This window comes from Nanorana parkeri, unplaced genomic scaffold (assembly GCF_000935625.1).
Source record: "Nanorana parkeri isolate BGI_ZX_2015 unplaced genomic scaffold, ASM93562v1 scaffold168, whole genome shotgun sequence".
Classification (NCBI taxonomy): Eukaryota; Metazoa; Chordata; class Amphibia; order Anura; family Dicroglossidae; genus Nanorana; species Nanorana parkeri.
The window spans coordinates 1,619,813-1,643,677 of record NW_017306436.1 but is presented as its reverse complement, the minus strand read 5'-3'; the positions used below and the strand labels follow the sequence as shown (position 1 = coordinate 1,643,677).

Below are 23,865 nucleotides of genomic sequence, written 5' to 3'. Positions count from 1 at the left end.
CAGCTCATTCATTTTTATATCCCCATCAGGGTGGCTTCAATTAGGTGTAGTACCTAATTTAACAGAGGTTCCTGAGGGGCTAGGAGCATTGGAACATTAAAATAAGACAATAATACCTACATCTTATTAGACTAATTTAAATTCAGGCTCCACGTTTGGGGAATATGTTCGTTCTTCCTCTATCTGTAGATGTTTTATGGCAGAAATATGCAATAAAGTATGATTACAGATTTTCTTTTTCCCCCACTAGCCCCGCAACGAAGACTGCAAATAAAAAATAAAAAAAATGTTACATATAGATCTAGATCTATGCATGTCTTATCTATTCAATCTATGTCTGCCCTTTTGATAAGCAAAAAATAAATATTGCACTTACTACTATCTTTTAATGTCTCTGTGTGTGTTAGCCTTGCTCACTCTCTTGCTTTATAGATAGTTGGAAGAAGGCAGGGACTCCTTTTTTTTTAAACAGTCAGTGTAAATTGTATAGTCATAGAATAATTACTATGATCAATTAAATGACGCTAGCTAGTATTTTGCTACTTGGCTTTCTGGACGTTCTTGCATAGTGCGCCACTGTGCTGCCCATATCTGCAAGGAATTTGCATGTTCTCCCTGGGCTTGCGTGGGTTTCCTCCCACTCTCCAAAGACATGCTGGCAGGTTAATTGGCTCCTCTCGAAGTTGGCCCTCTATGTATGCATGTGAGATGGGGACCTTTAGATTGTAAGCTCCTTGAGGGTAGGGACTGATGTGAATGTGCAACTATGTAAAGTGTTGCGCAAATTGTCGGCACTATATAAATACCTATAATAAATACCGTCAGGAGAAGTCATCTGCACTGTCTTTCTCTGTCTTGTATCGCTCAGTAAGACGTCTGCACAGATATCAGAAGAGAGACTGACCAGCACATAATCAGTTGGAGATATGGCAGCATGCATAGAGGGATCTCCAGTATGCCTGCTATTTAAATGTTGCCTTCAGCAAAAAGCTTGTCTTTGTGTATTTCATGCCAGTACTATTCTGTGTAAAAGCAAACCAGTTTTGGAAATCTACAGAACATTGTCTAGAGACTGCAAGAACAGATTAACAGCTTCTTCCAGAATTAATTATCCTTTTCTGTCCCTCAAACATACTTGCCTCCATAAAAATATAGCAAGGAAAACTCCATGGTACAAAATGTAATCATTTTGAAAACTTTTAAAAGTATATTTTCTCTAAATGGTTCACATTTGCAGGCTGGATATTCACCAGGAACTGCTTTATTCACCCTTTTTTCTTTTTTTTTACATGGACTGATTCTCTTGGGGTTAACAAGGATTACTTGGAGAACTGGAGAATTTGTCTGTTTTGGACCTCTGGGATATTGTAGAGGAAACCCTTTGCTATTGCAGGTCCTGAGTTTTGTCAGTACAGAGTGCATTACCTGCTGGAGTAATATGGTTGTGGCATCTATAATGTGAAAAATTTGGTTGCTGTCAGATCTGGCCTGCATATCAAAATGCTGGCTCTTTCTGTCTGCTGCAACCTGAACCCAAATACGTTTGTAGTTAGCACTGCCATTGAAGCACACACATTCCAGGTCAGCTTAACCAGCCTTTCTCAACCAGGGTGCTGCATCACCTGAAGTACCTGGAGTGATCTCCTAAAGTAAAAGGGGATTCTGATGGCAAGGGGGCTCCTTTTATTTGAGGTGAGGGACTAGAAAAGTAGCATTTCAGAATTAGATCAGCAGCGCCTTTGGTTCCTAAAGTGCAAAGGTCCTTAATGGGAGGCATACTTATTGCCATGGGAGTAGGATAGAACATGGCTATGTGTTTTAGCAACTATAGGCTCTTTAGGGCTTTTTTTTTTTTTTGCACCACATGGTAGTCTAGCTACAGCAATAAAGGTTTAAATTTAATAGACTTGGACAGACATTGCCAAGTGACCCATTCTAACAGGAGTTGGAGAATCTGTTCCTTTATACATTGGTATCAGACAAGGTTTATTACCTCACAGTAAACTTAGTAAAGGACTGTTGTCTGCTATACATATATCTGATCACTATTTGAGCTCTCCAAAAAGGTCCTATTGGCAGATTCTAGCCATGCACGGTGGAATTCCTTATAGCAGTCTACAGTCCCCAGATGTAAGCATACCTCAGGAACTGTGCACTTTTGTTCTTGTTCAGGATGTGCAAGCAGGGAACTTTAGAAATATGTCTGAGGGAAACTTGCTTATACCTGGGTGCTTTCTTTCTGTTTTCACGGATGTCCCCTTTCACACAGTGTCTGTATCAGATGAGATGAACTGCAGTAATATGCACTACATGTAGTACTTTGTGTCCATGACATCTTCACTATAGAGCATTAACATGGATTGATTCTATTGAGCTCATGGTTATGTCATCAGACCTGTGTTAATGAACCCTTTACAGCAGGAAATACATTTATCCTAAGAAATGTTTCAGGTTAATGGAAGGTAAAGAGCATCCATTAATGTTGTGGGTTCATGTTTTTTTCTGTAATAAACCCATATAAAGTTGTTCTTTTCCTAAATAGGGTAGTTATAACTGACAATCATGCATTGTACACAAGTCGAATGACAATTGTGGTTGCCTTGGGTAATGTGACTATTATTACTCTTATTGAGTAAGCCTGATCATCCTTTATCAACAGAAGAGTAAGTAATCCAAATGATTAACTTTTGGCGGATATAAATTCACATTCACAATGTTTCCATTACTAATGGTAATTTAGTTAAATATACTGAACTATTGTAAGCTATGCCCTAGTCTCGTGAAACATGATCTAGTAGATAGTATGTTTTGGCAGAAAATGTTCACTTGAGTTGTTTCAGGGACAGTAAGTCCCACTAACAGCTGTTGGCAAATAGACCCAGGTTTCTAAATGTACTTGGCCTAGTGGGGTTCCCAGCTGCACAGTAAAGATCTTAACACTGTAGATCTGTTGCGTGACTCCAGCGCCAAAAGCAAAGTCCTGGCTGCGTCTGCTGTGACTGAAACAAATCCTGAAGCATTGATCAGTCAGAATAAAGGGGGTTATCCGGGCAAAAAAAAAACCTTATGGAAATCGATTAGCACTCTTACATATTCCTCGTGGGCTTCTGTGCTGAAAATAAAACTGCAGTATGTATAGTGCATGTCTTAACTACATCTGACATTTTGTAGCCAGTAGAGCTCTGCAAGAAATGTTCTTTATTTCCTTTACTACTGTCAAGTCTGGATACTTCTTAATTTACATAATGGGAGTTCTTCAAATATACAAACTGACATTTTAATTCTTTTGTACTATTCACATAAACCATTAGCTATGATATGTTTGTAGTATCAGCTGTTTCTTACAGCTGCTAGAAGAAAACTGTGATAATGAGAAGGTGTTCACTTTTTAATCTAGATTTTATATATTGTTCTTTTTATTTTGCATTCTAATCTTGGGACTACTGTCAACTAGCTTAAAACTCAGAAGTCAAATACAGATAAATAGCTTGTATACAAGATCATCTTGGGACACATTCTGAGATTCATTCACATTGACTATGGATGAATAAGAGCAAAGAAACGTGAAGAAAAGCAATGATAAATGCATGTGTTTTTTACAAGATGTTTTTTTTTTTTAAATGTAGAAACCTATTTTCATACCCATCAAAATGTATTACAGGCTATCGCAACTAAGTAACGCTAAACTCAGGGGTTAAATCTCAAAAATGCATTCAAGCATCTTGATTAACAGACCTGCGGATTGCACCGCCACACAGCATAAAGATGAATAAATGTCACCAGCACACAACCAGTATTGCAGTCGAAAGTTTGTTTATTGGAACGTCATGTCACTAAAACTAGCGCTTTCGGGGCCACGCAGGGCCCCCTTCATCAGGCTCAGCAATGGCTCTTGCTGAGCCTGATGAAGGGGACCCTGCGTGGCCCCGAAAGCGCTAGTTTTGGTGACATGACGTTCCAATAAACTCTTTGGACTGCAATACTGGTTTTGTGCTGGTGACAATTATTCATTTTTATGCTTTGTGGCGGTGCCATCCGCAAGTCACTACAAGCACTCCCCCCTCATTCAACTTTTGTTTGTGTTGTAAAGTAGCCACCACTCCAAACTCGCTCTTGTGATGGACTACAACCTCAATACATATTAGTAGATCAAATGTGAGATTGTAGTCCCTTACGGGAACAAGCTTGGAGCGTTGTCTACTTTACAACACGCACACAGGGACCATGGGAAACCAAAGTAGGTACCCTCCAGAAGGAAGGACAGTGTTGGCACTAACTCGGAGATGCTTTGAGGATTTGATGCACAAATCTACATTTTTGTTAATAGCTGAGTTACTTTAATGCATTTTTAGGATTTACCTCCACAGTTTAGTGTCACTTTAAGTCTACCCATGGATGGCCATATCACTCACAGAGGACTTCGAGCAGTGGGAGATCTTTCTATTGTCAATTGCAACTTTTCTCCCCAATCTGTGTTTGAATGTGCTGTCAAGCTAACTGCAGGCCATATAACCATACAATGCTTGACTGTCTCAAGCAATGTCTAAACTGATTGCAGCATGTAACAATATATGGTTATTTTAACTCCTACTGCTTAAAACTAGTGATGGGCTCGGGCGTGTTCGCAGCTCCACGTGCCGAGCCTGCCAGGAAGCTGGCAGCGCCAATCACAGGCACGGAGACATTTCCCGATCTCTGGAGCTGCGGACCGGCATAATGTCTCAGTACCTGTGATTGGCGCTGCCACCTTCCTGGCGGGCTCGGCACGTGGAGCTGCAAACACGCCCGAGCCCATCAATACTTAAAACCCCTGTACACGTCTAAAACGTATAATGGTAAATGCTGATGGGTTGAGTCACTTGTGGCCATTTTATGTCTCCCTGGCTCTAATGGCGGACTCTTCTTGCTATAGTTTCTGTCTGTTATCCACCATTAAGGAGTCTTGCTTCTTGCTGCAAAAATTGTGAATTCGCCATACTCACTTTGCCACTTGATGGAACATGTAAAAATCCAACTGCAAGTAAAACCTCTGATTGTTTTCGGCAGAAGTAGTGTTCAAAATTGTCAGTTGACTTGTTTTGAACTGGCAGTGTTCATTTTTTCAGAAGTTGCTGCAGAGATGAATGCAGCACCATGTATGCATAAATCATGGCGACTAACTCCCTTGTGAGACTTGTTATTTTTATTAAAAGCCATTAAAGACATATTTACCTTTTTTAAAAGCAAGACATGGAAAGCATTGACAGACATCTTAGCAAACAAATGAAGATTTACTGTAGAAATTGTATACATAATTTATATAACTGTTTGCTTTTCTTTTAGTATTGTTAAATTGCTACTAATAACATTTTGTTTATGGGAGTCAAGTGTTCATGTATTTAAAGTTACACTTTTTTTTTCTTTGCATGATTGTGATGTAACTTCCATTGTTAAGGGTATACATAATTATCACATACAGTAGATATTTAGGAAGAAACCCATTAAAATGTGGGATTTTATATAGTTAAATAATCCTAATCATTCTGCATTGTAGTTACACATATGCAAATACAATAAACGTGTTTTATTTGGAAATACAGAGAGGAAGATGATATTAATGATGTCACATCTATGGCTGGTGTTAACCTGAATGAAGAGAATGCCTGTATTTTGGCAACCAATTCTGAACTTGTTGGTGCTGTGATCCGGTCTTGTAAAGATGAGCCTTTTCTCTTTGCCTCTGCCCTGCAAACTCGAATTCTAGACATAGGTAAGAAAACACAAGGTAGGTAATCTACATAAAAAGCCTACATGTCATTACTAATGCCATACTCTTTACCTGGGTTGGTCTTGCAAGCGTTCAATGGCTTAATTACTTTGAGGTACTGACCCAGAACAAGTATGCTGATTTAGGTATTCTAACTTCACTACCAGCATATGTTCCCGGTCAGTGACCATCTTTTCAGAAGCCTGTTGGTAATGGCAGCCAATGAATTTTATCTCCAATGTACAAATTTCAAACACAAACTAAGTTCGATCTACTAAACTGGGAATATAAAGTAACCTAAGGTAGCTTTTTGTGGAAAAAATATATGCCTAATGTTTATGGGATTTCCCATACCTCTGTCACACACAAATTGAGAAGATTAAAGGCTGGATATTGCCATTATTTTCTCAGAGCATATGGTCATTTGTGAGGCTTGGCAAAGACACATCATGACCTTCTGACAAGGATTTTAATGCAGATCATAAAACAGATAAATCTGGGTTTTGGTTTATGGGTGCCACTAGTGATTACAGTAGGTTATACTGTTTTATACCTAATCTGCCCAAAAAAGCCATACATCAGAAGGAAGAGATCCTGGCTGATCAGTATCTGGTTGACTGTGATTGAATATGGAATAACTGGGATGGTAGATCAGACTGTTTCAATGTTGTGTAGGTTAATACCTACCTTAGACCTCTGAAGGTCTGTATGCTGAACTAGAAAAAGGGAGAAAGGTTTGGTTTTCTCCTATTTCTCTGGCTTCTCAGCTGTTTGTTCTGGGTGTCCAGTTACCCTGTCCTTGCAGCATAGTAGTAAAGAACTGCCATCAGCAGACTTTAGAGCTGTACCTGCTGCCTGGATTTGGTAAACTTTTTATGCTATATTGTACTATATTTTTTTCATGAGTGAGCCATAAAAAAAAAGCTATCCAAAATTCAATCTTTAATCTTGAATGTGTGCTTTTGACTTTAAATATCTGCTTAGTTTGTCACAACTGATCTTTAAATATAATATGGGTATTTCCGGGTGATATATGGTGACATTTCTGTAGTCATTAACATATATGGTTTGGTATTGGTTTTAATAAAATAAAAAACATAGGCAGGTAAAATTATGCATGAAATACATTTTTCTGTATTTCTGACCAACTGCCAAGCGTCTGTTTTTACTTATTGAAAATCTATAAAGTGCCTAGTGTATATACAGTATATCTGTTCTTTTTCAGCTTCTAAATTTATGTGATGCCTGTAATATATTTTTTTTTTTCCTCCTTTTGACGTGATGGCTTTGATTTTGCCTGCTTAATATTGGTGTCCTAACTCTGACCTTGCAAGCAGATATATTCTGAAGGCCAAGTGAAACATTGCCTATACTTTGCAGAGCTCCAGGCTAGTTTTATTAATGCAGTGTCTAATATCTTTGAAGTTTTGAGTGTAGCAGGAAAATCATAATCTACAAGCCTCTATTCTTAATGGGTATGACTTCTAGAGGGAACAGAATACCTGCTGTGCTAATTATTTCAATTATCAGCTCCCACTAAAACATGTAATGGATTTTCTCTGCTTCCACAGGTAAAAGGCATGATATTAAGGAACTTAACTCTGATGTTATGAACCTACTCTCCCATGCCACACAAGAGCGGTTGCGAGGGCTTATTGAAAAGCTGACTGTGGTGGCACAGCACAGGTCAACAAACTACAAGGTAACATCAGCTAGTTTTGTGCATACTAATGGAACCATTTTCATATGTATCCGGATGAAGTGGCACAATTTTAGGGAGGCACACTGAGTAACTGGCATTTCGAAAAAAATATATTCGGGATTTTGCTCCACTAAAGGGCCTTTCCCCTCCTTTTAGTTTCTATAATGTAATTTCCATATTAATGCCTGACCTTTTTGTGTGGTGACCATTTCTGGTGTGGTATATGTTTGCGTGCGTTTGTTTGTTCATTAAGGGACACGGAATAGGTTATTCAGGAACAATTCAGTTATATTGCCACCTTAAGGAGGAATTGGATTCTGGCAAAGGAAAAAAAAGCTATGGACCAGCCAGGTATAACTCCCCCCACTTCCATCATGATTCAGTTTTTATAGTGCCCTAGGAGGATTGATGACCTTGTTCTACTGTGAAAAGTGTTACCATTTTCCCCAGTCATCTTCCAGGGCAGCCAATGAGAGAAGGCTCCGCCTGCCTGCAACAGGAAACGCATCAACCACAATAAAAAGGCACTTCCTTCCACCCCAATTCAGTTTTTTTTTTGTGTTTCCTCCGGCTACACAGGGACATTGTAATGTTTGTTATTTTTAGGGCTCATTTTCTATTTGCCTCAGGGCAGAGCCTAACCCTGATATGCGTTGGGACCTACTCCAGGCTTTGCCTGCTGCAGCGCATACAGGGATCCCTTATCGGACCCCCATCTGAGATGAGACCAAGGTTCCCCTCCCTCATTCAGGGAGGGCATTGACCCCTGTCCAGGCACTTACCAGGAAGATGGACGCTAGGCTGCCTCCGGTGACTTGTACTGGTGGCCGGGAGCGATGCGGAAGTGCGTTGTCAGCTGCTGGGACCGCCGTTGCCGCCTCCTACACACAGCACTTGGCGCGTCATCAAGTGGGGCCTCTGCCTCAGTGACGCGTTTCCGGTGCGCTGTTTCCGGGTTCCGGAACGCCAGCCTCGTGCTGGTCTGGCGCATAAAGGCCCCTGGAGGCTAAACAGCCGGGATGTGAGGACCTGTGAGACACCTCTCATAGTAACGCCGCTCGGCCACGACTACTACAGCTGCACACCTCAAAGCCGACCGGAACCACATACGGCCGGTGGGGACGTTAGTATCCGGGGGACATGCGTTGTTGGACGACGGAGGGGATACTATGGTACATTTGGTAGCCTTCGGTCCTAGAGGGTACTGAATTGGGGTGCCTTTTTATTTAATGTGGTTGATGTGTTTCCTGTTGCAGGCAGATGGAGCCTTCTCTCATTGGCTGTCCTGGAAGATTCCTGGAAACAGGGTTATCAGGTAATCAACTCATGTTTTATTAGTCATTTTCCCTTTTTTTTATATTTTTAAGATTCTGCTTTTCTTCAATTAAGGCTTCATCTACATGCTGTTGAGCTGGGAGCTTTGTGTAGCTATCTGATTCTGCTTATCCTCCACTGTAGCTTGGGGGCCATACCATACCACCCCCGGACCGATGATTGTGGAGTCTGGAATGTGACCTTCGGGCAAAGGCTCTGCTTGTGGTGCTTTCCAGACCTCTTTGTACTGTGCTAGCCGCAGAGTGCTTTCCAGTTCCAGAGCAGTAGCACTTCCTTTGATGTGACCAAGTCTCAACAGACTTGTTAATGAGAACGCTGAATGGCCTGAGCATTGGGAGCTACAATATTTTTTGGTACCACTGAGCGCCATTATTATATATTTGTTTCCCCATGAAAAGGGTTAACGCGCTGCAGTTAGTGAAGCACAGCTTCACTTACTGCAGGATTGCATACATGCTCACCCTAGGTTCTGTTCAGTCTTTTCTGAGTGAGGTAGCTACTTCCCATCATTTCTCCTATTTGTAAGATATGCAGTTCTGTCTTTGTTATTCTTTGCTGTAGTATTCCAAACACACCTCCAAGACGACCACTGCCTTGCTAAGGAAGCTGAGGGTAAAGGTGATGGGCTGGCCAAGCATGCCTCCAGACCTAAACCCTATTGAGCACCTGTAGGGCATCTTCAAACGGAAGGTGGAGGAGAGCAAGGTCTCTAACATCACCAGCTCCGTGATGTCGTCATGGAGGAGTGGAAGAGGAAGACTCCAGTGGCAACCTGTGAAGCTCTGGTGAACTCCATGCCCAAGAGGGTTAAGGCAGTGCTGGAAAATAATGGTGGCCACTCAAAATATTGACACTTCGGTCCCAATTTGGACATTTTCACTCAGGGGTACTCACTTTTGTTGCCAGCGGTTTAGACATTAATGCCTGTGTTGAGTTATTTTGAGGGGACAGCAAATGTACACTCACTACTTTAGATTGTAGCAAAGTGTCATTTCTTATGTGTCGTCACATGAAATTATTTAATAAAATATTTACAAAAATGTGAGGGATGTACTCACTTTGGTGAGATACTGTATCTACTGCTTATTAGCAGTAGATACATGCCAAAAAATAGACTTGAATTGTACTTTATGTTGCCTCTGTTAAGCAGTGCAATATAAATGATCCTAAGTGCAAGGGGAGCAGTTCTGCTGAATAGAATCTCTTCAGCTCACAATCCACTAACCTTTCCAGGGCAGTATGCAGTGTCCCACTTCAGGGACTTGACACTGACAGCCTGGATCATTGGCCTGCTTTAGTCAATACATTCCTTGAAGTCATCTTTAGGACCATCAGGTGTGACCCACTCCTCTGCCTTTATCTTTTTCTTTTTATAGGCCTAACTGCAACTATGTTTGCAACTTAAAAAGCAGAGGCTTTAAGCACAATTTTACGTCATCTCCAATCGAATGTGTGTTGGACATACCTGCAGCTGTGGTGGCCTCTGAGCTTTCTGTTTCTAAGGTTCTGAAGAATCTCTTAAATTCTTGGTGGATTTGTTTGTGCCTAAGGAGCTGCAGCCATCTGTGTCATAGCTTCCAGGCTTAAAACCATTTTGGCTGTTATTGATGGGGTGTGTGGCACCTTACAATTAGAGAAGCCTGTAGCTACTACTAGTGTTTTTACTAGTCTGGGATTCCTGCAAGGCCCCCAAAACTGTCAAAGCATTTCCATTACATTTCTTACTTGGACCTGCTCTGCATGTTGACTGGAAAACCCCTTATGAACTACTCCCTAAACTCTTTACAAACGAATACCCATTTGAGGAGGCATTTACCAAGAAGCTAGTTGTTCCCACTGTAGATCCAGCGATATCTTGCCTTAATGAAACAGTGACCTTGCCTGTTGAGGATGCACCAGTGCTTAAGGATCCTATTAACAAAACATTTCAAAACCTTTTACTAATCATTGATTTTTCTAGCAGGCCTTGCTATGCAACTTGCCATAGCTGTAATGTCATACCCTAGGGGGATAGGCTAAATAGATGTCAAAGGATCCAGCTACTATCATTGCATATCTTGTATTTGTAGATTGCTTAAAGCTTATGCCTACAGCCCTTTGCTGTTGAGTAGACTGTTTCATCCACATTGTCCTCCTTTCCTGTCATATCTGTGAATATGCTGATAATTCTTTGGCTAAAATGTTGGTCTGCAAAACAACAGTGTTAAAAGTGCTTGTTACATGCCCTCATGAAGGATGTCGCCGGGGGTAGAAAGTATTTATTTGCCCCAGCAAAAGAAGCCTAGGGCACAAACTGGAAAGACTTCCTCCCTCTCTGAGGCTAATAAGGTTTTGTGTCCAAAAATGACGCATTGAATCAAGACTGTAACTCTGCAGTTCAGAAGCTGTCTGACAGTTCTGGACCTGATGGTTGCCTCCATGGCATTTGCTCAATTCCACTCCAGACTCCAACACATTGTCATCATGCGACAAATCTGTTAATTCTCTAGACAAACCAACTCATCTGACACCAAAGACCAGATTATCTGGCCTGGTGGGTCAGGAATACAGCTCTGCAGTTAGGGAAATCCTCCCTCCCACTGTCTTGGAAGATCATCATAATGGATGCCAGCCTAATAGGCCAAGTAGGAGTCCTAGACACATTGTCTTAGCAGAGGACTTAATCAACTGCAACGCTGGACACCCAGACTCCAACTGCAATGACCTAAATCAACCAGCTGAGAGGGACCAGAGGTCTTGCCACAGCATGAGAGGCAGAACGGATTTTAGCCTAGGTAAAACTCCACATTCCCACCTTGTCTGCCGTTCAAATTATAGGTGTAGACAATTGGCAGACATACTACCTCAGCTGGTAGCTCCTAGATGCAGGGAAGTTGTTCTTACACCTGCAAGTCTTGCAGGACCTGGGTCATAGGTGGGGGGATAACCGATGTTGACCTTCCATCCTCCAGGTTCAACACTAAATGACACAGGTTTGTCACCAGATACAGAAATTCTCTGACGGAAGCAGCGTATGGACACTGTGGGATCAGTGCATGCTGATTTTATGCCTCTAAAACACCTTGATCATCAGATCGAGATGATGCAGGGCATTCCATGAGTTCATATATCTGGACTTGCCCAGGTGGATATTTTACTCTTGCATGCTCCAACTTCTGGCAGACCTTCCAGATTTACCAGATCTATCTAAAGTACCTGTTTACCACCCTGCTTCATGACTGCTGGCATTAAAGGCATGGCTGTTTAAAGCCCAGAACTTGAGACGTGTCCCTCTGATTTGGTAATTCCTAGGCAGTTAAAAGCTAGGAAATCATGTAAGGCAGGGGCGCCCACAATTTTTCGTCTGGAGATCTACTTTTGAAATGATGAGCTCAATGAGATCTACCAACGAAACACCTGCGTTCATAGATGGGAGGGGGCGTGGCGGTGAGTTGAAGTCAATGGCACCGCAGCCAGGCCCCTCGCCCACAGTGCGATCGCCTGCACCCGGAACCCAGGCACATAAGTGCCAGCGTTCCGGTCTAGTGCGATCCGCAAAAATGCTGCAAGCACTATTTTTGTAGATCACACTGGACCGGAATGCAGACACTAATGTGTCTGCCTTCCGGGTGCAGGCGATTGATCTGTGGGTGGGGGACATGGCTGCGGTGCAACCCCCACGGCCCCTGAACGCAGGGAGTCAACCGGCTTGCATTCCAGTGCGTTCTAGTGGCGCTGGCATCCTATCCTCCCGCGGTGCTCGTGTGGCCGACGTTGCACACGGGGAGATGTGTCTCGCCCCTTTCCGTCTGCGGCGTCTCACGCATTCAACCGGCAGCAAAGACTTCAATCTCTTTTCTGCAGCCTCTGTTCTAAATGAATGGAAAGCACAGAGGCTTCCCATTCATTCAGAAACGATTTATTATCACCAGTTTCTGAATGGGGAGAAGCCTCTGTACAGAGTGCTTCTCCCCATTCAGAAACTCATGAATGAACAAGAAGTGATGTAAATCACATCCTGTTTATTCATAACTGGGGGACACTTAGTACTATGTATCCCCAGTTATTTACAAACACTGGAGTGATCAGCTGATCACTCCAGTGTTTGTCCTGCACAGTGGATTGGTACATATCACTGATATGCACCGATCCTCTGCTGCTCGGCCATGCACACAGGGGGGCTCACTCTGCAACTTCTCCTCTGGATCCCCCGCTGCTCTCCCGGGCAGAGGCAGCGGGAGATCCGAGGAGAAGTGAAGGAAGCACTTCAGCCGCCGGGGGGCGGGGGACTGAGCCGCAGTCACAGCAGCATGTGTGGTGAGGAGAGCGAGAGCCACCGGCTATCAGATCCAGGCCGAGCGGCTCTCCTCACCGCTCGGCGTGCTGCTGTGATAGCGGCTCCGTCCTTTGCCCACCTACGCCGACTGCAGCTTCACTTTTCCTCGGATCCCCGCTGCTACAGATGGGGGAGAGCAGCGGGGATCCAGAGAAGACGGGACATCGCGATCGCTGGTAGATTGCGATTGACCTAATGGGCAGCCCTGATGTAAGGTATACCACTGTACATAATACATGGAAGCCTTTACTTCACTTAATGCAAGCAAAGATTTCCCCTCAGGAAATACTCCATGGGAAAAATCCCAGCTTTCTTGTGTTCCATCGATATGGAACAGCTCTTGTCCTTGACTGCCATCAAGGGACAAATCTCAGCCCTTTTGTACATGGTGGCTCTCATGTGGGCCCTTCTGTACAACCACCTGTGATACTGTAGGATATAAATCTGTTTCTGCCAGCACTCCAGAGACTGCCTTTTGAACCTGATGGGGATATTTTCTTTGCCACATTCACTCACCAGGTTGTTGCCATCATCTTTGCAAGGTGTGCTTCTGAGCTAGTAGCCTTGTCCTGTAAATAATTTGATCCTTTGGATATTCAGACCTCCTATTATGCCAGTTTTGGGCGTTAGGTTCTTTTAGGCATCTCTTTGCGCTGCCTCAGTTTTGTTACGTGGGACTGTTAGGGTGGGGTTCCTTTTCAGTTGGTGGACCCAGTTGTCTCTGAATAACTGGTTTCAGTGTCCCTTAATGAATGATTAAGAAAACAAGATTTTTGTACTTACTGTAAAATCCATCACAAATAATGGATCACAAACCTCCCACTGTGTTTGTGATCTGCAACTAAGCTACAAAACTAAAGCATGATGGGAGTGGTTATACTAATTTGTGGCAGTATAACCCAATTGTCTCTGAAGAACTAATTCCGGTGTCCCTTAACGAAACTGAACTTATGAAAAGTACAAAATTTCCTGTTTTTTGTGAAGGATTGTTACTTTCGTGATCACTATACATTCCTAATTGATGAGTTTAGAAAAAAGGTGGGTGTAAACTGGTATGTAGGCTGGAATATATTGCAGTAGGGCCAGTTATGTATATGTTTCCCCTGCCTGTAGCTCCAGGTTTTATTAGGATGGGTGGCTGCAGTTTTCGATTCCACCTGCATTAGGGGTAAACTGTTGATAAAATAATGAATTGTATGAAGCAAATAAAAACACATGTTAATCCTATGAGCACCTTGGTTTTGAAGTAATTGGCAAGATCCTGCAATGCTAATCGGACCAATGAGATCTGTGGGAGCTCAGCAGAAGGTGCAGGGGGAATCTGAAGCCCATGCACAGTCCTGTAACTATCATAAATATCCCATTTAGTCTTTACACCAGAGGTAAAATCTCACTTTTTGGGGGGCTCCAAAGCTACTTGTTCACATGAGGCAAGGTAGCAAGATATTCCTTACTATTACTGCAGTTTTGGAAGATTTATTGCTGCATCATCATATCTGAAAAGTTGGCCTCTAACTAGCTAAGCAGCATTAAGAGCAACACAAGCAGAATGATTGGGGATTGCTAGTGTTGATAAAAGGAAGGGCCATGAACACAAAGTAATTGTTGACCTTGCACTGTGCCAAAGTGTAAAAGGCATCTCTATTTTCTGTTAATGTGCTACTAACTTGGTCATATAGCTAACCATGAACTGGATTTTTGTTGCCATTGGTGAGCACATGACATAATTTGTGCCATGTGTAAGGATATGTGTTTTTTTTGTTTTTAGCAAAGTGATCGCTATGTACAGTCCAGTGAAGTTCGGGCACAGCTTAAGTTTCTTGAGCAACTTGAGCACTTGGAGAGACAACGCAAACATGAAGAAGAAAGGGAGATGCTTCTCCGAGCAGCAAAGGTAAGAGGATCATTTCACTGTGACTCTCGCGTTTCCCCATGTTTTATCCCGTTAAACGAGCTGCAAGTACAGAGAAACGAACTATGTGCCAGAAATAGTGTGCTCATAACTTCCTTTTTGACTTGACAACATGGTTCTGAATTCCTAAGCATGTGCTGTCAGCCCTGCCTACTTCATTTCATACCCCTCTTTGTGCACAGGCCGCAAGCATAGGGAGTTATCAGCTCACACGATTTGTGACAGTCAGCAGGTATTTTGGCACTTCTGAAACAGATGCAACAAAAAGCTTTAAATGTGTTTGGCAGACCAAAAGGGCGCAAATAAGATAAGTTCATTGTTGGGGTTTACATTTACTTTAACCCTTAAAGTTTGTCTAAATCATGTGATACCTGTGATGGTGTTTCCTGTATGACTATGGAAGAAACCATGTAGGTGGGTAAAGCGTTGACTCAGCTAATCAGGTTGCCACATGCTTTAATGAGGAGCTCAATTAATCATATACTGTGCTCTGGTAATCTTGATGGCAGGTTAATGAGCCCATGTTCTACAGTGTTCTCTACTCTTGTGGTATTAATGTGATGTGGTGGTATTGCCTGTATGTGCCTTGTCTTTTTCCAGCTTGCCTTCGGTTCTCGTGATGACTGAGGGAGTGGAGGAGAGGAGGGTCTTTTAAACAGATTAACTCTGAATTTTTGCCCTTGGGTAGTAAGTTTATTCTGTCACTTGTATACGTGTAATACATGACCAGTCACTAATTTAATTTACACCTGTTGTATATAATACTGTTATGAATTCGATATTCCAACATATTAGGTTTATAACATCTGCACACAGCAGGTTGGAGATTGTTTTGGTAATAAGTGTGCACAACAGAATGATATCTCCATAAATGTTGGCTGTTTATAGAAGACTTTACAGCCAGTATTTTGGGGGATTTGCGCCGCAACATTTCTATCATCATGGCGCATTTTTGTAATGAAATACAGTACAGAAGTGTAAATGTTAAGATTCTGTCAGAACTTCAGATGACCTTGATTATCCCTTCTGTTCACACCTATTAAAGGAATTCAGGACATTATGTGTATTATGCAGGACAATGCAATTCCTGCAACGGTTTAGACTGGTGCAAGATCAATTCAGGCATTCCAAAGCATTTATAGAAGAAGCCCTTGATTTGTAATCTTGTGCTTGTTGTTGACATCTGATATCTATAAGTCAGCCATGCCCCTTTAAAATTTATCTTGTTCACGAGAAAGTCAATAATTACTTGATTCTCCTGTTAACACTAAAGAGTGTGGGTGGAAGAATCTCCCCTCTCCCTGGCTATTGCCGACTGTCAGAATACCCAAACCTAATTGGCTACAGTTACTAGGCACTGTGTGAAAAGTGTTGACAAAAGTCAACCAAAAAAATTTGTTGAGGCAGCTACTGCTGGCAGGGGCCACCCATGGAACAATAAGTATCTGATTCGGCAGAAAATGTATGCCAGCTTTATTGTATGGCTTGTCAAGGTTTGTTTTTTGTTTTTTTGCTTTGGATAAAGTGGGTTAGGGTTGGATCTTTTTTTTACTGCTATCCAGAGGTCTAATGGAGAGATTTCGCCTCATTTGCTGTTGAAGTGACAACATTTTCCCCAAACACGAAGTAAAGGAAAATCTAGAATGGGAACTCCAGCAAATTAAAAGCTGACAGGTTCTAGCCTTCCCCTGCTCTACTGGAAAAAAATTGTCTTACGATTTTACCTAGTATTTTCAAAAGAAGGTATGCAGTGACTGTATTTCTTTCAGGACAGGTTTACTTTCAAAAACAGTGTATTTTCCTCCATAGAGAGCTTTTTTGTGTGATTCCTGCCTTAAATTAAATTACATTTTAACTCTTTCATATATGCCATGCATAGGAAATGAAATGATCAAAATTTAAAATAATCACTGTGAGAAGGTCATGCCTTTTACGAGACCTAAGTGAAAGCCCAAGCATCTCTGTGTGCTCCTTCGGGCTAGAAGTAAGGCATTCAGCCCGTATAGAAAATGAGAATAAAAATGCATGAGGGGAAGTCTTAGAAATCCTGGACTCGGGCACTTCCCCCCTGCAGCAAAGCTTTTTAATCACAGGAGAAAATTGTTATGCATTAAATATTTAATGGCCGCTGCATGTTTAAGAATGTAGTCAGTTTTGGAGTAACGCTTTAAGTGCCAGATTTCATCCAGTCCAAGTGAGTTAATTTAGGAAACCTTTGAAAGCGATCACTGCTGTGTTTTTTTTTTTTACATTTTTTTTTTTCTTTCTCTTCTGTCTTTTTACAGAGCCGTTCAAATAAAGAAGATCCGGAGCAAATAAGATTAAAGCAAAAAGCCAAAGAGGTACAAAGTAGGATTCAAACTGGGTTTAAGATTAAATGGTATCCTCATCGTGCTTTTATAGTGATTTGGATAGACGTGAAAGTGATTAGTCACAAAACCTAAAACAACAACCCTAATAAATGAAATATCATATAATCCTTATAACTATGCACAGAAATGGAGATATGACTTAACTTTGCTGCTCAGCTTTTTGGTCGGTGTCGGTTGACACATAGGGTGGCAATCATCAAAATTATTAGGCAATGTTTACAGTTCTGAGCATCCCTTGGGACAACTGGGCCATATCATCTCTACTAAGGGGTGCAGCAACTGGCAGCTGGTGTTTTAGTTACAACTTGTCATTGCACAATCACCGATCAGTTTGAGGCCATACATGTTTTTGGCAAGCCAGTAGGTCAGTATAATAGACTAGCAACTAGCATTTTCAGAGGTCATCATGATTTTCCCAGGGAAGGTTCACTCTTAGGAAAAAGTAAAAAAAAAAAAATCTCCAATCTTATGACAAATATGTAGCTTGCCCCAGCCATATTAAGTATGTTTTGCTTCCTTTCCTGTCTGTGGCCAAGCCTGATCGCAGCTGGATTTCTGTGACCGTGTACAGATGCCTTAGACTAAATGAGTCTCGCTAAAACTGGTCACTGAGCAAAACCTTTCCAGTTCAGTTATCTGTAATTGTGTTTTTTTTGTTTTTTTTTGTTTTCAACACTCATTCATCAGTAATGCTTATTGCATTGTCTGACGCTTGTTCCTTCAGGTGGCTACACATCTTTATAATTTGGTTATCTGAAAATATTCTTCAGTGGTGTTTAGTTAATAGCTGTGAATGAAGGCTTAGAAAATGGTATAACTGCTCACATTTAACTTCAAACGGCAGTGTGTGTCTTCCACTCCTGGCTCGGTTGGTTTAGGTCTCGGCTGAAGCAAAGGCAATATAGAAAAGTTGGAGGCTGTCTCCTGGCAATTAGGTCAGAGTTTACTTTGCTATTGCATACCATTTTATACAGGCCTAAGGGAAGGACAGAGGCCGCCAGAGGCAAGGACAACATTTCAAATGAGACACCGTCATGGGGAGAAATGCATTTTTTATTTTTTTTTAAACATTGATTTAAGGTCGCTCTAGGGGGAAACAAACATGCATATTTTATTTTTGCTGAAGTGGGTCCGTAAGGTTTATTTATAAAGGGCTGTGATATGAAAATAGAGAGGGGGAGGAAGCACTTTTACATCTAGCATCTGGGACTGTACAATAGGCTACATTTTTCCAGGGTAATTGTTCGTTTTGTAAATCTGATACTGCTTATAATTCTTTGGCTGGGAGGCGGTACTGGGATTTCGTTTTAAATGGAAAACGCCTCGGGCTTTTAATTTTCTGAGCCCAGCAGTTTTCAGCTCTGAGATGGAGCCCTTGTTTTCACTCAGTTCATGTTTAGCTGCAGGGGTTTTAGTTTATAGCTTAGGCTGGTTAAGCTTTTGCTCCCAGAGGCCTCTGCATAGCAACTGTACAAATCAACAAATACGTTCATTTGTGTCTGCAGCCTTTCACTCACTAGCCGTTTTTTTTTTTTTTTTTTCTAACATTTCCCAATATCCATTTCCTTACTTTTGTAGCCGGAGAGGAAACAAAAAAAGCTGTGCTAATTAGAGCTTATTTTAATTGAGCCTTAATATTGAAGCTTGCTGCAGTTGCCCCAGAGGTAGTGCCAAGAGAGCGAATTGGATGTACCCAAAGCTGATGGGAGCTAGGTGCGCTGTATGGTATATAAATATATCTATCTATTTTTTCACTTGACCTACAGTTTTATTCCCCTGTTGAATAAATCATCAAGCCTGTTCACATTTCTGATTAAGGATCTGACAGCAGACGATAATAAAGACAATTGAGGTGTGAGACGTGTGATATGGAGCTGAAGAAATTGGTTTCTATAGTGACAAGACTGATTTTCTTTTTTTTTTTTAAAGATCTTTGTTCTAAATGAGTCACATACTTAAAGAACAACCTTTTTCTTTTGCCTTCCCCTCCCACCATTAACTGCGCCTTGTGAACTATGAAATTTGTTGTTGCTGAGCTCCACTTTGCTCCAAGGTGTCAGCGGCAGGTTATTTATGAATGTTTTAAAGAACTTTATTATTGCTTTTAATGTAGAATCCAAGGCGAAATGAGCAGAAACCACAGCAAGAGGCTTTCCTGGCTAGAACAGAATTTTCTTGATGTACATTTGTTTTTTGTTTTTTTGCTTTAGCATTAGTTCAGATAACTAAATGACTAGAATTGCATATGATTTGTAAATATATTTTTTGACATAAACAGAGCTTCTGGGGAGATGGTTGCAACTAAAATGACTGTGATTTATAGATATCATTTATGGAATTAAAAAAAGTAAACAGGCCGATTTTTTTATTCATTTATTTTCTTTTTTGAAAGCTGACTGGGATTCGCGTGTTGTCTTGCAGTCAGTTGGATTCAATCATTTTGCTACTGCGGAATAGAAAGCGAAATGATGGTCTGATTGACATGGATCAGGACCTGACGGTCACGGAAACTGTGTAGCTAGGACATACACTGAGTGGCCAGTTTATTATGACCACCTGACGTTTGTAGGCAAATTAGCTATAATTCGCTATACTTTTGTGCTGAAGTTGCTAGAGGGCCAGACCATTATAAATAGGGAAGCAGGTTGTTTACCACGACAATAGAAGTGATTTTTTTCCCTGAAGATATGGGTAAACAACGCGATTTAACAGCCTTTGAACGTGGGATGATTGTTGGCACGAGTATCAGCAAAACAGCAGAATTTGTTAAATGTTCAAGAGGGGCTCATTGTTAAAGTGTTTAAAGACTGGACTGTCAGCTGAAAATCTGGGTCTGAACGTGCGAATTGTGGCAGTCAGCCACTAGTCAATGTTAGGGCAGAACGGAGAGTGGCAAGACTGGTACAAGACAACAGAAGGGCAACAGTGCAGTGTCAGATTCCTCGCATCACCTTTCAACATCTCGTGGAGTCACGAGGCGGCCCAACGAAGTCATCTCTTTTAGTTATCTCGTGGCCCAACGAAGTACTGATGGGGTGGTCATAATAATCTGGCCACTCAGTGTATATGCATTATTCTTTTTAATCTTGTATTTTTGTCTTTTGGAACATATGTTTACTAGCTTTTCTGAAATGAAAGACCAGACTGACTCCTGATTTCTAAACTGTCTAAATCTTGAACTATTTACAGATTAGTACTTCAGTGTACCTGTCCCTATAATATGAACACTTAAATATTTACATATTCTAATCAAGCCGTAAACACATTTTGAAACAAGCCCCCCCATTCACCTCTTTAGCTATAGGTACTGTGGAGAAATTCATTTATTTTTACAACAGGCACTGAAATCCCAGCTCTTTTTCTGTTACTTTCTATTGAAGCAGAATCTTGGCAGCCTGCCAGCCCTATAATGTAAACAAACAGCAGATGTTCCTAAGTTGTTAGAAAGCTAGTGAACCCTGACTTTGGAGCTTTTCTTGTGATCTTTGAGTATAGTAAACTTCCTTTTAACACGTAAAGCCCAACTTAGAGTTAATGTCCCCACCCATCTTCCTCTCCTCCATTACATGGTTGATGGGAGAGGGGGTTGGAAGTTTACAGAAGAAAGATAACATTGTGCTTTCAGTTCAGTTTAAAGAAAATAAGGATGCTGCATTTCTGGCAAGATCAACTGGTGTTTTCTGTACTTGCTGAAAATGACCTGGTAAGATGGCAATTTAGAATTTTGGATTTCCCAAAAACTTCCATTTGCTGTGACATTGATCAGAACAATTAGGCCTTGTTCACACCAAATGCAGAGCAGATCTGCATGAGTTTCTGCACACGCAGTGCAGTGGGTTTTGCCGCGTTTTGTATGCATTCCGGACCGTTTTTGGTTAAAAAAAACAAAACTATTTTTTGTTTTAAAATGGGCTTTTTAGTGCGTTTGCATGCGTTCCAGAGCAGGTAAAATAGGGTTTGCTGCAGTTTTTTACATGCTCTGGAACTAACGCTGCGGTGTGAACTAGAGTCCAAAATACATTGGACGCAGTTTTGATCCGGTCTGTAACTGCTCTGCTCCTGGAACGCGCTTGGTGTGAACAAGGCCTTAGAGGGAGTTAAGTGATATTAAAGTCAAAACGTTTTTAAGCTGTTTCAAATGCTGTTTCATTTTCAATAGCGCGTACAGCAGCTGAAGTAAACAACTGAATGCTGCACGAAAATGTTCCGAACAGCCGGAGAGGGGAGACTGCTCAGCCGAAGCAGTGAAAAGTGGTTGAGAGTTTTTTTTTTTGTTTAAGTTTTTAGTCCCCTCCCCAATTCATACCAGGCCCTTTTAGTCTGGTAGGAATGTTTAGGGGGGACCCCCGTTATCACCCCTCACCAAAAAGCGTGGGGTTCCCCAAAAGTCATACCAGATACTTTAGGTCTGGTTGGAATTTTAAGGGGGACCCCAACAAGAAAACCCAAGGGTCCCCTCCTAAAATCCCTTACCAGTCCCTTAATCTGAGCAGCCGCCTGGCATAGCAAAAAAGGGGGGGCAAGCGTGCAGCTTTCATAAAGCGGGCACCCAGATAGGGTCCTCAACATTCGTGCCAGACCTAAAGGGTTCGCTATGATTTGGTGAGTGGTCCCCACACTGTTTTCTTTTTGTGTTTTACAATCACATTTTTCATTCTGCTAGAATGACCGAACTGAAACATGAGCCGACCGTTCGGCAATTCACGCTCTGCTGTTTCACCCCTTGGGGTAAACAGCAGGTTATGAACTGCCAAACGTTCGCTTCAGCCGTTCCAGATGTTGCATCGGCTGAGGCGAACTGACTTTTCCCTTTTGGCCAAGACAAAGGGAGGTGAAGAGAACCAAATGTAGCCGTTCTACGGCTACAAATAGCTGTACAGGGCTGAAGTGAATAGCCGAAGAGGCTTCGACTCTCTTCGGTTTGGCCCGGTTATTCCTTTGGCAATAACCCCCTTAGTTTCCTGTACGATCAGCTGGTCCCCTTAGCAGTGGGCCTGTACATTCTGTTTTAGGGTTGCTCCTTTCCTTTGCAGGATCCTATGGACTCACCAGTTGGTGTGCTAGTAAGCTGTGTCTCCACAAACACACAGGCACAGCAAGGTAAGCCACCCATCTGCACCCTGATCCTTATGTTTTGCTGGGCAAAATATATTTATTTGAATTTTGTGTCTATAAATCTTTATTTTGAAGTCTTAACATGATCTCACAATAAATTCCCATGTTTTGGGAAGACTACAGAGTTTATTACTGAGATAAAATTAGACCACATTTGAGTTTGCTGAAAAGCTTGTGGGAGACTAAGCAAATCTAGAAAAAAAAAACCTCTATGGTCTTATAAGGCTAATTTAAATGTTTTGGCCTTCACATGAAATGCTGTATACCAGGCGCGCCCACTATTTTTCGTCTGGAGATCTACTTTTCAAATGACGAGCTCCATTGAGATCTACCAACGAAAAAACACCTGCATTCAGTGGCGGGAGGTTTTTTAAATTTATTTTTTACAATTTTTTATTTTATTTTCATTTATTTTACATTTTCATAATTTTTTATTTTATTCTTTGGGGGGCTTCGGGGAAATATTAAGGGTCTAAAAAGCCCCTTGATATATCCCTTTTAAAATAGAAAAAGAAATTGAGGACACAAAGTCCTCAATCTCTTTTTCTGCAGCCTCTATTCTAAATGAATGGAAAGCACAGAGGCTTCCCATTCATTAAGAAAATATTTTACTATCAAGCTGTTTCTGAATGGGGAGGAGCCTCTGTACAGAGTGCTTCTCCCCATTGAGAAACTTATGAATGAACAGGAGGTGATGTAAATCACCTCCTGTTCATTCATTTATAACTGGGGACACATAGTACTATGTGTCCCCAGTTATTTACAAACACTGGAGTGATCAGCCGATCGCTCCAGTGTTTGTCCTACACAGAGGATTGGTACATACTAGTGACATGTACCGATCCTCTGCCGCTCGTCCACGCACAGGGGGGCTGCAACTTCTCTGGATCCCCCTGCTCTCCCGGGCAGAGGCAGCGGGGGATACGACGAGCCGCGGGGGGCGGAGCCGCTGTGACAGAACGGACGAGCAGTGAGGGGAGAGAGAGGCGCCGGCTGTCAGATCCTGGCCGAGCGTCTCTCTCTCTCCTCACTGCTCTGCATTAGTTAGTGACAGCGGCTCCGTCCTCCGCCCTCCCCCGCCGCCGGTTCCTTCACTTCTTCTCGGATCCCCGCTGGGGAGAGCAGCGGGGATCCAGAGAAGCGGCGGAGGAGAGGACATGGCGATCTACCAGTGATCGCTACCCGATCGACTGGTAGATCGCGATCAACCTTGTGGGCACCCCTGCTGTATACGTTGGAAAGACCATCCACCACTCATCCCCCTAAGAATACATCGCCATAGTGATGTATGGAGATGGTAGCATAATGTTGTCGGGAAGTTTTTTTAATTGGCAAAAGGTGGGAAACTGGCCAGATTGAGGGAAAGAT

General features: G+C 42.0%; 1 protein-coding gene across 1 annotated transcript in view; it reads left to right on the top strand.

Annotated features, from left to right (window-relative positions):
- Positions 1 to 23,865, top strand: part of TAF4B (TATA-box binding protein associated factor 4b) — a 76,109-nt gene that overhangs the window by 42,855 nt on the left and 9,389 nt on the right. The window contains exons 9-12 of the mRNA XM_018554663.1: positions 5,580 to 5,749; positions 7,318 to 7,448; positions 14,867 to 14,992; positions 17,296 to 17,352. Of these exons, the coding sequence (XP_018410165.1) occupies positions 5,580 to 5,749; positions 7,318 to 7,448; positions 14,867 to 14,992; positions 17,296 to 17,352 (484 nt within the window). The remainder of the gene's footprint in view (positions 1 to 5,579; positions 5,750 to 7,317; positions 7,449 to 14,866; positions 14,993 to 17,295; positions 17,353 to 23,865) is intronic.